This window comes from Lycorma delicatula, chromosome 3 (assembly GCF_047948215.1).
Source record: "Lycorma delicatula isolate Av1 chromosome 3, ASM4794821v1, whole genome shotgun sequence".
Lineage (NCBI taxonomy): Eukaryota > Metazoa > Arthropoda > Insecta > Hemiptera > Fulgoridae > Lycorma > Lycorma delicatula.
In genome coordinates this window covers 106,622,731-106,635,113 of record NC_134457.1, presented here as the reverse complement: position 1 = coordinate 106,635,113, position 12,383 = coordinate 106,622,731, and the positions used below count along the sequence as shown (strand labels likewise).

Sequence of the window (12,383 nt, the reverse complement as noted above, 5' to 3'; positions counted from 1 at the left end):
TTTTTTTTTTCATTGTTGCATATATTTTCTTATTCATTTAATGAGTAAGAAAGTATGAATTTACTCATTCTTTTAAATAGAAAATATTAATTGTTTAATAAATTTTAAAAACGAAAAAACCTTTGTTAGGATGAAATGCAAAGTATTATATACCCTTCTTTATGGGACCATGTATTATATGTGCTATCTATATTGAAGTATTTGACTTTACTGAGGCAATATGATAATCTGGACGTTATTACAGTTCGATTGGGAAAATAGATAAGTAGTTTCTAGTAAGAAAATAATATAAGTGAAATGAAAACATGTTTGTATATATCATCAAAATTTATTCATGAAATTATTTTTACTAATCGATACATTTTTACTTGACTTGTTTGTTGTTAATGTTTTCTAATAATTTGATGAACCGTTCTATTAAACTGGTTAACATTTCCGTAGATTGTTAAATTAAAATTGAGTCCATAACTGCTGTTTGACTTAAAACTGATGACGGTGTAGTTGTATCCAACTCCTCCTTCCTTCAAAGACGGATATCCATTTCTACCTTCGCCTAATAAATCGATGACCTTTAAATAACTAATTGTTAAATTGTTGTAACCGTATGCCGGATATTGGAAATCATAAGTAAAACTTTCATTCCCTTTTCCAGCTGCAGCAATTCCACTATGGTATAGTAATCTAGAAAACACAAGTTAAAAATATTTAATTCTAATATGGTTTTAATTCTATTATTGTTATTGTTCATAAACAGTAATTTTTCTATAAAATATATTTCATTTTAAAAGTCATTGTTTTCTTTTTTTTTGCGTTATAGATGTCTTTCACATTTCTTATTTGTATTCAGATTGTTTTACACACACACACACACACACACACACACACACACACACACACACACACACACACAGATTATATACATATTTATTCATGTTTGTAATTATCTATCTTTAAAATTATACAAGAAACTTAATACAACACGAAAAGTTAATTTTATGCGTCCCCATCAGTTAATATAATAAATAATGTTAGTTAAAATATTAATTTGTACAGAAACCAATAGTCTGATGCATAATAATAGTTCCTGGTGGATGATAATGACAATTAAAAGCCTGAAAAATGCCATGCTTTATACGGAATGAATCCAGGAAAGTTCATATGAAATGAACAGACATTACAGCTCCTCCATAGAGATTGAAGGAGTAGTAGTAACTGCTTAAAAAAACAATTAAAACAAACTTTTTAAATGTTAGTGGAATATTTCTGATGAATTACTTGTCTGTAATAAAAATTTTTGTTAGAAAAGTAAGTTATATACAATTTTTTTAAATTGTTTTCAAATGTTTTATTATTAGTTTAACTGATGAGACGACTCATGCGTCTAAAACGCATTTCTAATTACATCTAAAAAGAATACTTAACTTTTATTTATATTATAGGATTTAAAAATATTTCTAAATTGATAACACCTGTACTTACACATCTCCTTCGGTTAGATTTCCAATAAAAAGATCATGTGTACCATTTATGCTTCCATTTCCTCTGAGTTGGTGATGGAATTTAGGATGAAATTTATATTCACCGAATGCCAAAGGAATCATTACCGCAAATCCGATTAAAAGTATTATGTTTGCTGTCATCGCTTTGGTGAACTCCATCTGAAATAAAAATTGCAATTACACATATCATATACAATACTTAAAGTGTATTAGATTTTTTTTTTTTTTATGGTTATCTTTTCCATTTTATTTACACAGGTATGTCCAACCGATTTTAACACAGTTTTATTTATAATGAATTTAACAAAGTTAAACTAAACCAAAAATCAGTAAGAATTCAATCGGTTTGAGCTTCGGCTGCCATAAGAATGGAAGTCTTATGGCAGCCGAAAATAAATTTGCAGCCATATAACAGTAATTTTGTTTAAACATCAATATTATCATTTCAGTTATTTCTTAAACCTTTGTTTCTAATCAAGTAAAAGTCGCAATTATATTTTTACTTTCATCGAACAACTGGCTTCACAAATTTTATTTACAGCTAACGATTACAAAATATAATTTTTTTTTATTTATAATTTTAACTCATAGTTTATCCTTTTTTCCATTACTAATTAGAAATATCTTTAATGATCTGAACGTTTTTGTCTTTTATTGTCTCTATTGTCTTTTATCCTTTGCAAAATAATCCCATATCTAAAATTAAAAATAAAATATATATAATATTTTATTGTAAATTAAAACTATCATACATTTTTGATTGCAAGAAAATAAAGATAATTCATCTTTTAGTTCATGAGCAACGAAATGTTTAATAGAAAAAATAAAATTATGATAATTACTTTTAATTCTTAATTTAGTAGAAATTTATAAGCTACTATCACATGAAAAACAATTTATCTTACCGTAATGTCTTTTTAAGATCTGAAAAACTGTTTGGAGAAATAATTATTTCTTACTCGTTCGTTTCCCGTGGTAAAGTGAATTAAATTAATTATTGCCCGGTTTATAAATGTTTAATTTTATCTTTGGAAAAATAAAATTACGTAATTACTTAATTATATTAGATGACTGTATTATTTTACGTAAATCTCTATATTGAAATAACCAAATTCTAAGAAACAACCAACTGATGTGTGATGATCTCACATTTCATTTTAATCACACGTTGAGTACCCTACTTATCTACAATTGGATGAAAACTGTTTCTGAGAGTTTATCTTAGGCGTAAATTTGTTTTAGGTTAAAAATTAATTTACTAGGGATTTTAAAAGATAATTTCAAAAATGTAATAAAATCCCATAGTTTAATAGAAAATATAGAATTAGAAACGTCTCTTTTTTATTTTTTTTTTGTAAAATGTGTTATTACGCTTTAATTCCATTGCCTGAGATATAACACGATTATACTAAGTGTTCGCATGGGCCTACTAAACTGCTTACGAAACATTAATAAAAAGTACTTTCAGTAATTTATCAACAAAAAAAATGTTTGTAAATTTTTACGGTTATTTAAAATTAACAATGAACAGTCCTAAGAAACGAATTAGAAAATAACTTATTCACAGTTACACATTCTATATTTTTACGTCAGGTGAATTTCTGTTTAATTTATATTTCTTTCCAATTGAAAAACGATTTTAAAAATTGAAGAAGGAGGGGGAATCGGTAAACATTTTCTTAGATTGAATGTTATTGCACATTATAAGCTTTTGTTAATGAGATTTTACATTTCTTGATAAAAATTAAGAATATTTAATTATTTCTGGAGACGGAAAATTATTAGCGAATACCATTTACTCGATTAAGGTATCGATGGAAATCCAATCATTTGTAAATTTACATGAAAGTAAACGCGTGGCATACTAACTATAGTCAAAGAGGAAACTGACACAGATAACATTTTTTCAAATAGGTACATTTTATTCTCTTATTGTAGATCTTCAACCTCATTTCACGTGTTTATTTTTGATTAGTTAAAAAGCACATACTAATAATACTTTCATAAATAAATACTGGCATAATACTGTATTTATATTATATATATAAAGCTATAATATTTATTTACGACAATATAATTCTTATTTATAAAAGCACTCTTTCAATTCGTTTTTATGCCTAATTTTGATATTCATGCAAGTTTTATTTACGAAAATCTTCCAATGAATTTTCTTAACGTTTTGCGTAGAAATATTTTAATATTTATCTAGGGCTGAATTAGCAATTGACTGATCTCCCTTGCGGTTCTATACCACGAGGGAATTAGTATGTTTCTTATTTGACTGCCATTGGCCTTTTACTGTCTAGAACTAAGCAATAATAGTGTGGTTCTCAAACTTTTTTTAAGTAGTATTCAGGTGAATTACAGTTCAATAGCGTACCATTGAACTATCGAATATATAATGTGTCATTAGGATAGTGATAGAATTGTACCTCAGAATGGTACTGCAATAAAATTTTCAATCTCTTTGACAATAATTATATATATTACAAAAAAATTATCTTACAAGTTTTTATTTATAAAGGTTTTTAAAATAGTTTGTTACAGAAATCATTCATTTATTTCACAAAGAAATGATACATTTTATATTTACTTACATTACTGATTATAATATTCTTGAATATTAAATATTCAAAAGGAGGGTGATGCACCGTCCTTGAAACAAGCAAAGAAATGTCTGTTCGATTGAACCTAATTTTATGCGCAAATATGAGTCAAGATTCAATTAATTAAGAAACTGTTTTTACTCTCACCATAGCAGAGATTCCAATTTAAGAAAGATGTGTGGTAGGAAATGCAGTTAAAAATGACAATATTTTTCTGAACAGTGATGGATTGGTTATTAATTTTTAAACATAAGCCAAAATTCATATAACTTAGTAAATTCCATTTTTTCAGGAATAAAAACTAGTATGAAAGGGTTGAATTCAGAATAGTCTTCTTTAAAATATTCTTCAAACATTTCAGCGCACATTAAGGAGTGGGGTTTTACATTATGCCTAGATTATCTTTCGTTTCAGTTTTATGTATTGTCACAAAATTTTCCAAATTTGGAAAGGCAGGCTTTCATTCAAAACACTATTATTCATCATTTGACATTTTTTTATAAATGCTTTTATTTTGTCAACTGAAAATCGATTTGTTTTTCACCTTGCAAACTTGAAAATGACAATCTAGGTCATTGAAGGGATTAAAATTATTTGTTTAGTAAGCTAGTGTTATGATCTACAGCTTTTATTTCAATCGATGTCAATTTTTGGAGGTGCCGTTATCTATATTACAAAGAACAAATTGTTAATCGGACTCATTATTCAAAGAAAACATTCCTTTTAGTTCCTTCTCGATTTTTCTTTGTTAATTTTTCTATTTCTTTCTTCTTAATTGGAAATTAAGAATTTACCATTACCCTGGTACTCTATACTGCTCTTGTTACAATACTACATATTTCTTAACTCCGCTATTAAAAACTGAGAAACATTTTTACTATTATTTTTTTCTGAAAAAAAAATTACATTTCAACAGAATCTTATAAATGAATAAAACAAGAAAATATTTTACTTAATGTCGTTTTTACTAAACTCATTTTTTACTCCGGTTAAATGTAAATTTTCATAAACTCGACACTGTCTACAGCAAGTGGTAAATCGATGCTAATAATTTGACAAATTATATAAAAGTTTGACTTTTTATGAAAAAAATATTGTTAAGTATTAATAGACATTACGATTATTACGTTTATTACGATTATTATTATCATCACGATTAAGTATAATCAAATGTGGAATAAATTGTATGACATAAGTTATGTTTGTGAAGATTTTTAAATATTTGATTATATATATCAAACGTTTCACAATCGGTGTTTCGTGTTAGTTTTTGCGAGTCGAATAGCTTGTATTTTTAATTTTTCTATAAAAATATAATTTGCTCAAATTAAGAAAGAACGAAATGCGTGTTGAAACGCTTTTGTACTATAATATATCAATAAATGTTTGAGAACCGTTGATCCACTGAACTAATAATAATCATCAGTAAATTCTAATAATTATGAATTATAATAATTATAATTCAAAATTTTTGAATTTTTTTTGTTTTAATGATTTTATTGTATTGCTGTGTCCGCTTACCAACTTGAGAAGAGAAGGACAACGTACCAAAATTTTTGAAGGGCTGTGTTAATAGATTACTCATTTTAAAACTCTTGGTTTTGTATTTTGTTTTAATTATTTTTGAAAAAACAGACACCTTATCAAGTGACGTCATTTCTTGGTAGCGATTACTGTAATTAAAAAAAAAAAATCTTTGTTGATTATTAATCTGAGTAACTGTGTACTTATATATATATGTTACGTTTTATCCTAAACAAGTACCTTGTGACAATTTTTAAGTGTATTAAATTACTGTATATTACGTCAACATATAAATTCGTAAATTTGCTGTTTTCGTTTTTATTTTACGATACAGACTATCATATATCACTTTCAAACTGTTTGCTAAAAATAACTCGGCCCAAAATCTCGGTCGAATTTGTTAACGGTCAAAATCATATCATGAGGGTGGAAATGGGGTGGCTTTTTCGAAAAAACAAAATTTCGCTATAACCTTCTTATTAAGTAAAATATCGAATTCGTTTAAAGTTCCTACTATTCCTCAGAGAAAGGCATAAAACCTCTCTAAGTAAAGTTTTTTGATATCACCAACCTTTGGTACAGGGGGGGGGGGTGGAAAATGGAGTTTTAAAGACTCCTCTAAACATTACCTAAAACTTTTGTCTGAAACGTTTTTTGATACGACCAACTCTTACGGCAAGGGATGACAAAAATGTTGCTGGACTTTTATGGTGGGGCTTGTTGTATGCTAAACATATAAAATTTTTTCACATGCAACCATTGTCGTATTGAGTAAATTTCAAGTGTTTCTTAACTTTAAGATTCAATTTTTGTTATCCTCTCCTTAGCACCGATGAAATCTACCTCCGCCTTCTGGCGTGCCGAAAGAGACTTTTTTGTTCGCTAGCAACGAAACCATCAATAAAAATTTAAAAACCTTTTTTATCGAAGTAGTTGCAGTTTTTTTTTATTGAAGCAAACAAGCGTTCATTCTTTGATAATACATTCAACATATTGTCACCGTGTTCGTGGTTCGACAAGGATACTGAGAGACTAACAAACGTAAAAATGTCTTATAAATACAATTAATTGCACTAAAAATATATAAAATAAAATAAATAACTTTAATAATAACAACAATAATAATAGATGTAATAATAATAATAATAATAAATATATATAACATACAAGATAGTAATTCAAATAAATAAAAAAAAATTGATTTTATGATAATTATATTATAAATAAGTGTCATTAAATCATCTGATTGTGATCGTTACACATCATGATCAAGTACAATGAAATGCGATAAATTGTATAACTTACGTTTTTTGTGAAGATCTTTAGATATTTTATATATACCAGTAATGATAATACTTCATTAAACGATGTTTAAAATAATACTTTGTAATAAAAATATGAATTAAAAAAATTAAACAAATAATTAATTATTAAAATATATCTAAGATATGGTGATTAACTTTGATTTTCCCATAGCATATATAAATAAATGTGATTTATGTATAATATATATATTTTTTGTTAAACTTATTCCGCTCTAATTACGATAAATTATTTGTATCAAAGCGATACGAATAATTTAATTTGCTAACACCGCTGAAGTTACATTTGTTGACACCGCACAATCATTTGTGTTACTCATTGTTTTGCTGATCCCTTCAATAGGGAATTCAGGTACAATATAAGCTTAAATTTCACGATCGTTGGTACTGAGCTCTTCGGTCTATCTAGACTTTAATCATCCTAAGCAAAATTTTTTTTGTCTTCCCAAGTATAACACTCAAATAGAGGCACCGACCAAGAAGAAAGTCTGTGTGTGTATGCTTCTGCGTATATATATATTTACTGAAATTAATCTTTCTAAGATTCAGTAGATTAAATGTTATTTAAATCTTTACATTTAAAAATGTTAAGTTCGTTTTAGTACGCATCAAAAACTCAAAATGTTCTGCACCGATTGAGCTCAAATTTTAGCACGATATATAACCCACATCAAAGATTGTTTTTATCTATTTTTAGGATTCGAACTCGGAACCACCGGATTAAAGTCCGAGACTTTACCACTCGCGCCACGGAGGCTGGCAAACATATTCGTTAGGAGCCGAATAAAAACACGACTTACCAATATGGCGTTTTGTGTCAAACCAATTTTATACGGACTATAATTATTTTTAATACGCGAAATCCTTTGCAGTGATTGAACATTAACTTAAACCACTTCAAAAATTATTCCTTTTGAACTAAGCCACATTTTGATATCATTGTTTTTCTATAACACGGCTGGAATTCTTTTCGTTTAATGATAAGAAGCGTACTATTTCTAAATATATACTATTTCTAAATATTTCAAATTCGTGTAATTTTTTACGAATCGCGTTTTTATCAAAATTTCACCTTTTACTCAATTGACCTGTGGGGTATTGTTTTCTTTGGAGACCGTAATTCATTAGTAGATTCATACTCGAGAATCACGTTGTACACTGAAGCAGCACAACTTCTACTTACGTTAGCAGTTTATTAATATCTGAAATCAACGCCGTTTGATTATTCTGTAATTTGTAAGCATTACTCTGCTCTTGTAAGCATTTAAAATGATGTGTTTTTTCGCACGACTTAAGGCTTTTTCCTTCGCAGCCCACAAATCCTTATATATAAAAATGTTAAGTTCGATTGTGTACGCTTCAAAAACTCAAAATGTTCTGCACCGATTGAGCTCAATTTTAGCACAATATATAACCCGCACAAAAGATATTTTTCGCATCAGTCACATACCCGCAACCGCGAAAACAGTTTTTTAACGGTCAGCTGTGTACCAGTGACTGCGTCATCTGCCGGAAGCGAGGGGAACAATCGACATACTAGCTACCGACAACCGCAGTCACATGTAAAACAATATCTATTCCCAATTACTTTGTTTATTAACAAAAAAAAAACGTATCCACTTGCATCTGATTCAGATTATTATACAATCTGAATTAAATATTCACTTTAATCGAGGTACTTCTGTGAGATCGTGTCGTGATTGAGCTGCGCCTTTCACCAAATCGTAAGTAGAGGTTATGTTTTATATGAGAGAAGGTCAGAAAAAATATTAATTTTTTATAATTATTATTTAACTTTTTCATTTAACTAATATTTTACTTATTTATTTAAATTCATGTATTTAGTTAATATTATTAATTTTTAGCCACTTTTCAATACTGTCTGTCCTGTGTCTCATTGTTGTCGAGCTGCAGCTATGAGAACCATGAGAGATAGGTGAAAAAACGTTAAATAAATTTTTTTGGCCTTTTCAAAATGAAAGTTATTCGTTATTAAACTTTTTGTTCTTTCTGTAATGCTGTGAGAGCCATAAGAGGTTATAATCTTATCCCTTCCTTGTATTCCAGTGAAAGCCGAAATAATGCCTTGCAGAAAATCGAATTTGGGCCGCTGCACTCGCCACACAGAAGGATCAAGAAGACGGCTTTCGAATATGACTGAGGAAGAGCGGGCATCCGTACGAGAGAGGAACAGACTAAGCACCATCCAGATACGTAACGTGGCACCGGCAGAAAGACGAGCAGCCTGGTTTGAGGATGCACGATTGCGAGCACGTCAGTCGCGTTCTGCAGCAACAGATTTGGTTCGTTCTCAACGGAATGAACGCGACAGGGTGAGGATAGCTGAAACACGAACCCAAAGAACAGCTGATCTGAATCGGCAATACAATCGTCTTGCGTTCCGGAACAATCCAGCTGTTGATTATAGTTCAAGTCGGCATGTTGTCATTGGCCAGATGAGTCATGTCTGTACCTACTGCCAGGTCTGCCACCACCAGAGCCATTGAAAACTCTACTTGTTGGATCTATCGCTGAATCGAAGTATTTCCTATTGAACATCAGGAAATATAACTCTAGCTTCCAAATTACGTCATTTGGTGCGGAAATCATGACGACTCAATTCATGCCAACTTTAAAAATCAAAGGGCAAATATATCACAAAGCTGGCTCCCTGCTCCCGTTCTCAGGTAGTGACCATAAATTCCTTCAAAAGTACTTAATTGGTGATGATAGAGATGAAGTCGATGCACGTTGTGGAATATATACCTCGCTATGAAGACCCATTATTTCGCAGCAATTAGGAACAATTAGGTGCGTTTGTTCAAACGGCAATTGATATGATGCCATCAGATACCCACAAGATTGTCATTCACGTAGACAAAACGCCCGCTGGAGAACATGTTCGGAGATATAATGCTCCAACTATAGACGAAGTAGTCATAGTCGGAGATCAGTTCCACAGATATTGTTCTCCATCGAAGAAACGATCAATTGATAAACGTCGCAGAAACTTCGGTGTGCCACAGCGAAGCGTGGCAGGGTACAGCTAGTTATATATATATAATTATATGTGTGTGTGTGTGTGTGTGCGTGCGCGCGCCAATTTTTCACTTAAAATTTGAGAATCTATATCAATAGTTATATATATATATATATAACTTGACTGTAGTATTTAACAAGTAGTGCCAAAAAGTACTCTGATTTAGTTTGTTTCTCATAAAAGAAATTCACATCACCGGAAAGCTTTGTTAGTTTTTTCCTGGTACAATAAAGTAAAATTTACTAGTCTTTATCTGTAAGAGATAAACACTAGGTTTTTGTAAATGAGTTTTAGAAATAAAGAATTTTTCTTTGTCATTCATAAAAATCACATTTATAAAAAATCACTTTTATTTATTATGAAGCTAGTTTTCATCTTAGGTATAACTGGACATTCGTAAGCATACAAATGGGCCTACCGGACGGTTTACTTAAGCTTAATGAAAAAAATTTACAGCAATTTGTCAAAAGGGAAAAATCTGTAAATAGACTAGGTGAATTCAAACAAATAATTTACATGAGAAAACAAATAATTTACATCTTAAACTATGTTAGGTAAAATTTTGCCTAGATCACTTGACTGTGAATCTACTGTCGTTACTGAAATTTTTCATAAAAAATGAAGAAAAGTTGGGTCTTTTCTATTTTTTTTCTCCACTGTGGTTTTTTACACAACGTACAAGTAATTGTTCATGTTATATGGATGTAATTACAAATAATAAGCATAATCTAACAAAACTTAACCTATATGCAGAGGATTGTCATTTTTCTGAACCTTGTGCTATAAGAACGGAAACGGGTCTTAATTATCGAGCTTCACGCAGAAACGCATTACAAAGTATTTAAATAGCCTGCACCTAATTAGTTAATTGTAGCTAATTAAATATTAAATTATGTTTAAAATTTTAATGAAAAAATACATAAATAATTTTTTTTTTTGGGGGGATAACGGAGACTATTATGATCCTTAGCCCTAATCTCAATCTAAAACTTTCCCACCCATATCAAATATAGCAATCATATCAAAAGACCACTCTTGTCAAAGAGATTATCCTGAAAATAGGAGTGTCATAGAATATTAAAACCCGAAAAGAACAGAAGGTGACAGGAGTGTATTAAACATACAATTGCCACTTAAAACCCTACAATCCATTTCTAAAGAAATGTCAATATTATAAAAACTGGTGCAAAAGCCTGTAATTATGTAACATTATGTTTAGACATAATATTGGGAAGCAACAGATTTACGGTTTTATTTTTATTGATATCGATCAGAAATCTTGTTGACCTTCTTGTTGAGCCGATCACCGAAGTTTACATCCTATATTCAGGTTGCTGCGGCTCCTGCAGCTTCTTTTAAGTCAATGAAGAAGACTGCAGCCAAAGTACAGATTGAAAAAAAATCCCAGATCAGGGATCTGTGAAAACAGAAATAATGATTTTGGAAAAGTAAGATTTAGAAAAAAGCAACAATGGAGCCTCCGAAATCGCGGAAGCCTTTTGGGTGAGAGGGCAAGTAGTTCGGCCGTCCCACATGTTCTAGCAGTGAGTGCATCCAGTCTCAACTGTGATGTACTTCTGATCGCGTCATTTGATGCAAGATATCCTCCACGATTTACGGTGAAGGATGTGAAGATTCTATCTACCTGGATTCAGATACTTTGGAATTCGACATCGAGACCTTCAGGATGATAGTAAAACGGAAGAAGAAAGGATAAACGGAATGGCCTAACGGATAACCTAGGCGATAATGACAGAGAATTTTTTAAGAATTTTGATCAAAGGAAGATTTTAATTTCTTTTGTTTGATCGTGAATTTAGTTATACAGGATCGATAACATTTTGTAAGAAATGGTTTGAAAGCTTAAGTGTTTTAAAGTGTCAATTTTATACGGTTTTAAGTAACAAGGACCCTTTACACCCTTGTAATTTTGTGTTTCTTTTGGGGTTTTTATTACTCCCTGACAACTATATTTCTGGGTGATCTATTATGACAAGATTAGTCTACTACTATGTCGCTCGTGCTATTAACAGGGAAGTAAAAGGATTTTTCATTTTGTTCTTGATTTAGAAAGGGGCTAATGACCACAGCAGTCGATGCCCCTAAAACTTCGAAAAAAAAATTCACATATTATCACGTATCTAGAATGATTTATTCAATTATAGATAATTAGGGTACTTTACGCGCGCTTTAAGATTTTTTTTTGTGAATGAGATCATCATATAGACAGACAACATACGAGCAAGTTGGTTATTTCTTCAAATTTTTTATTTCAGTTAAAGTACTTGTAATTTAAGTAAAATAATAGTCTTATCTAATGCAATTAAAGTAATTACGTGAATAATTTATTTTCCAAAGATAAAATTAATCATTTATAAACCGGGCATTATTA

General features: G+C 30.0%; 1 protein-coding gene across 1 annotated transcript; it reads right to left on the bottom strand.

The window, feature by feature from the left end:
- Nucleotides 1-308: 308 nt before the first annotated feature.
- On the bottom strand, nucleotides 309-2,524 carry LOC142321855 (uncharacterized). Its single transcript, XM_075360311.1, has 3 exons — nucleotides 2,405-2,524; nucleotides 1,480-1,658; nucleotides 309-681 (listed from the first exon to the last, which is right to left on the bottom strand). The coding sequence occupies exons 2-3, from the start codon at nucleotides 1,656-1,658 to the stop codon at nucleotides 384-386; spliced, it is 477 nt and encodes a 158-aa protein (XP_075216426.1). The 5' UTR covers nucleotides 2,405-2,524; the 3' UTR covers nucleotides 309-383.
- Nucleotides 2,525-12,383: the final 9,859 nt, after the last annotated feature.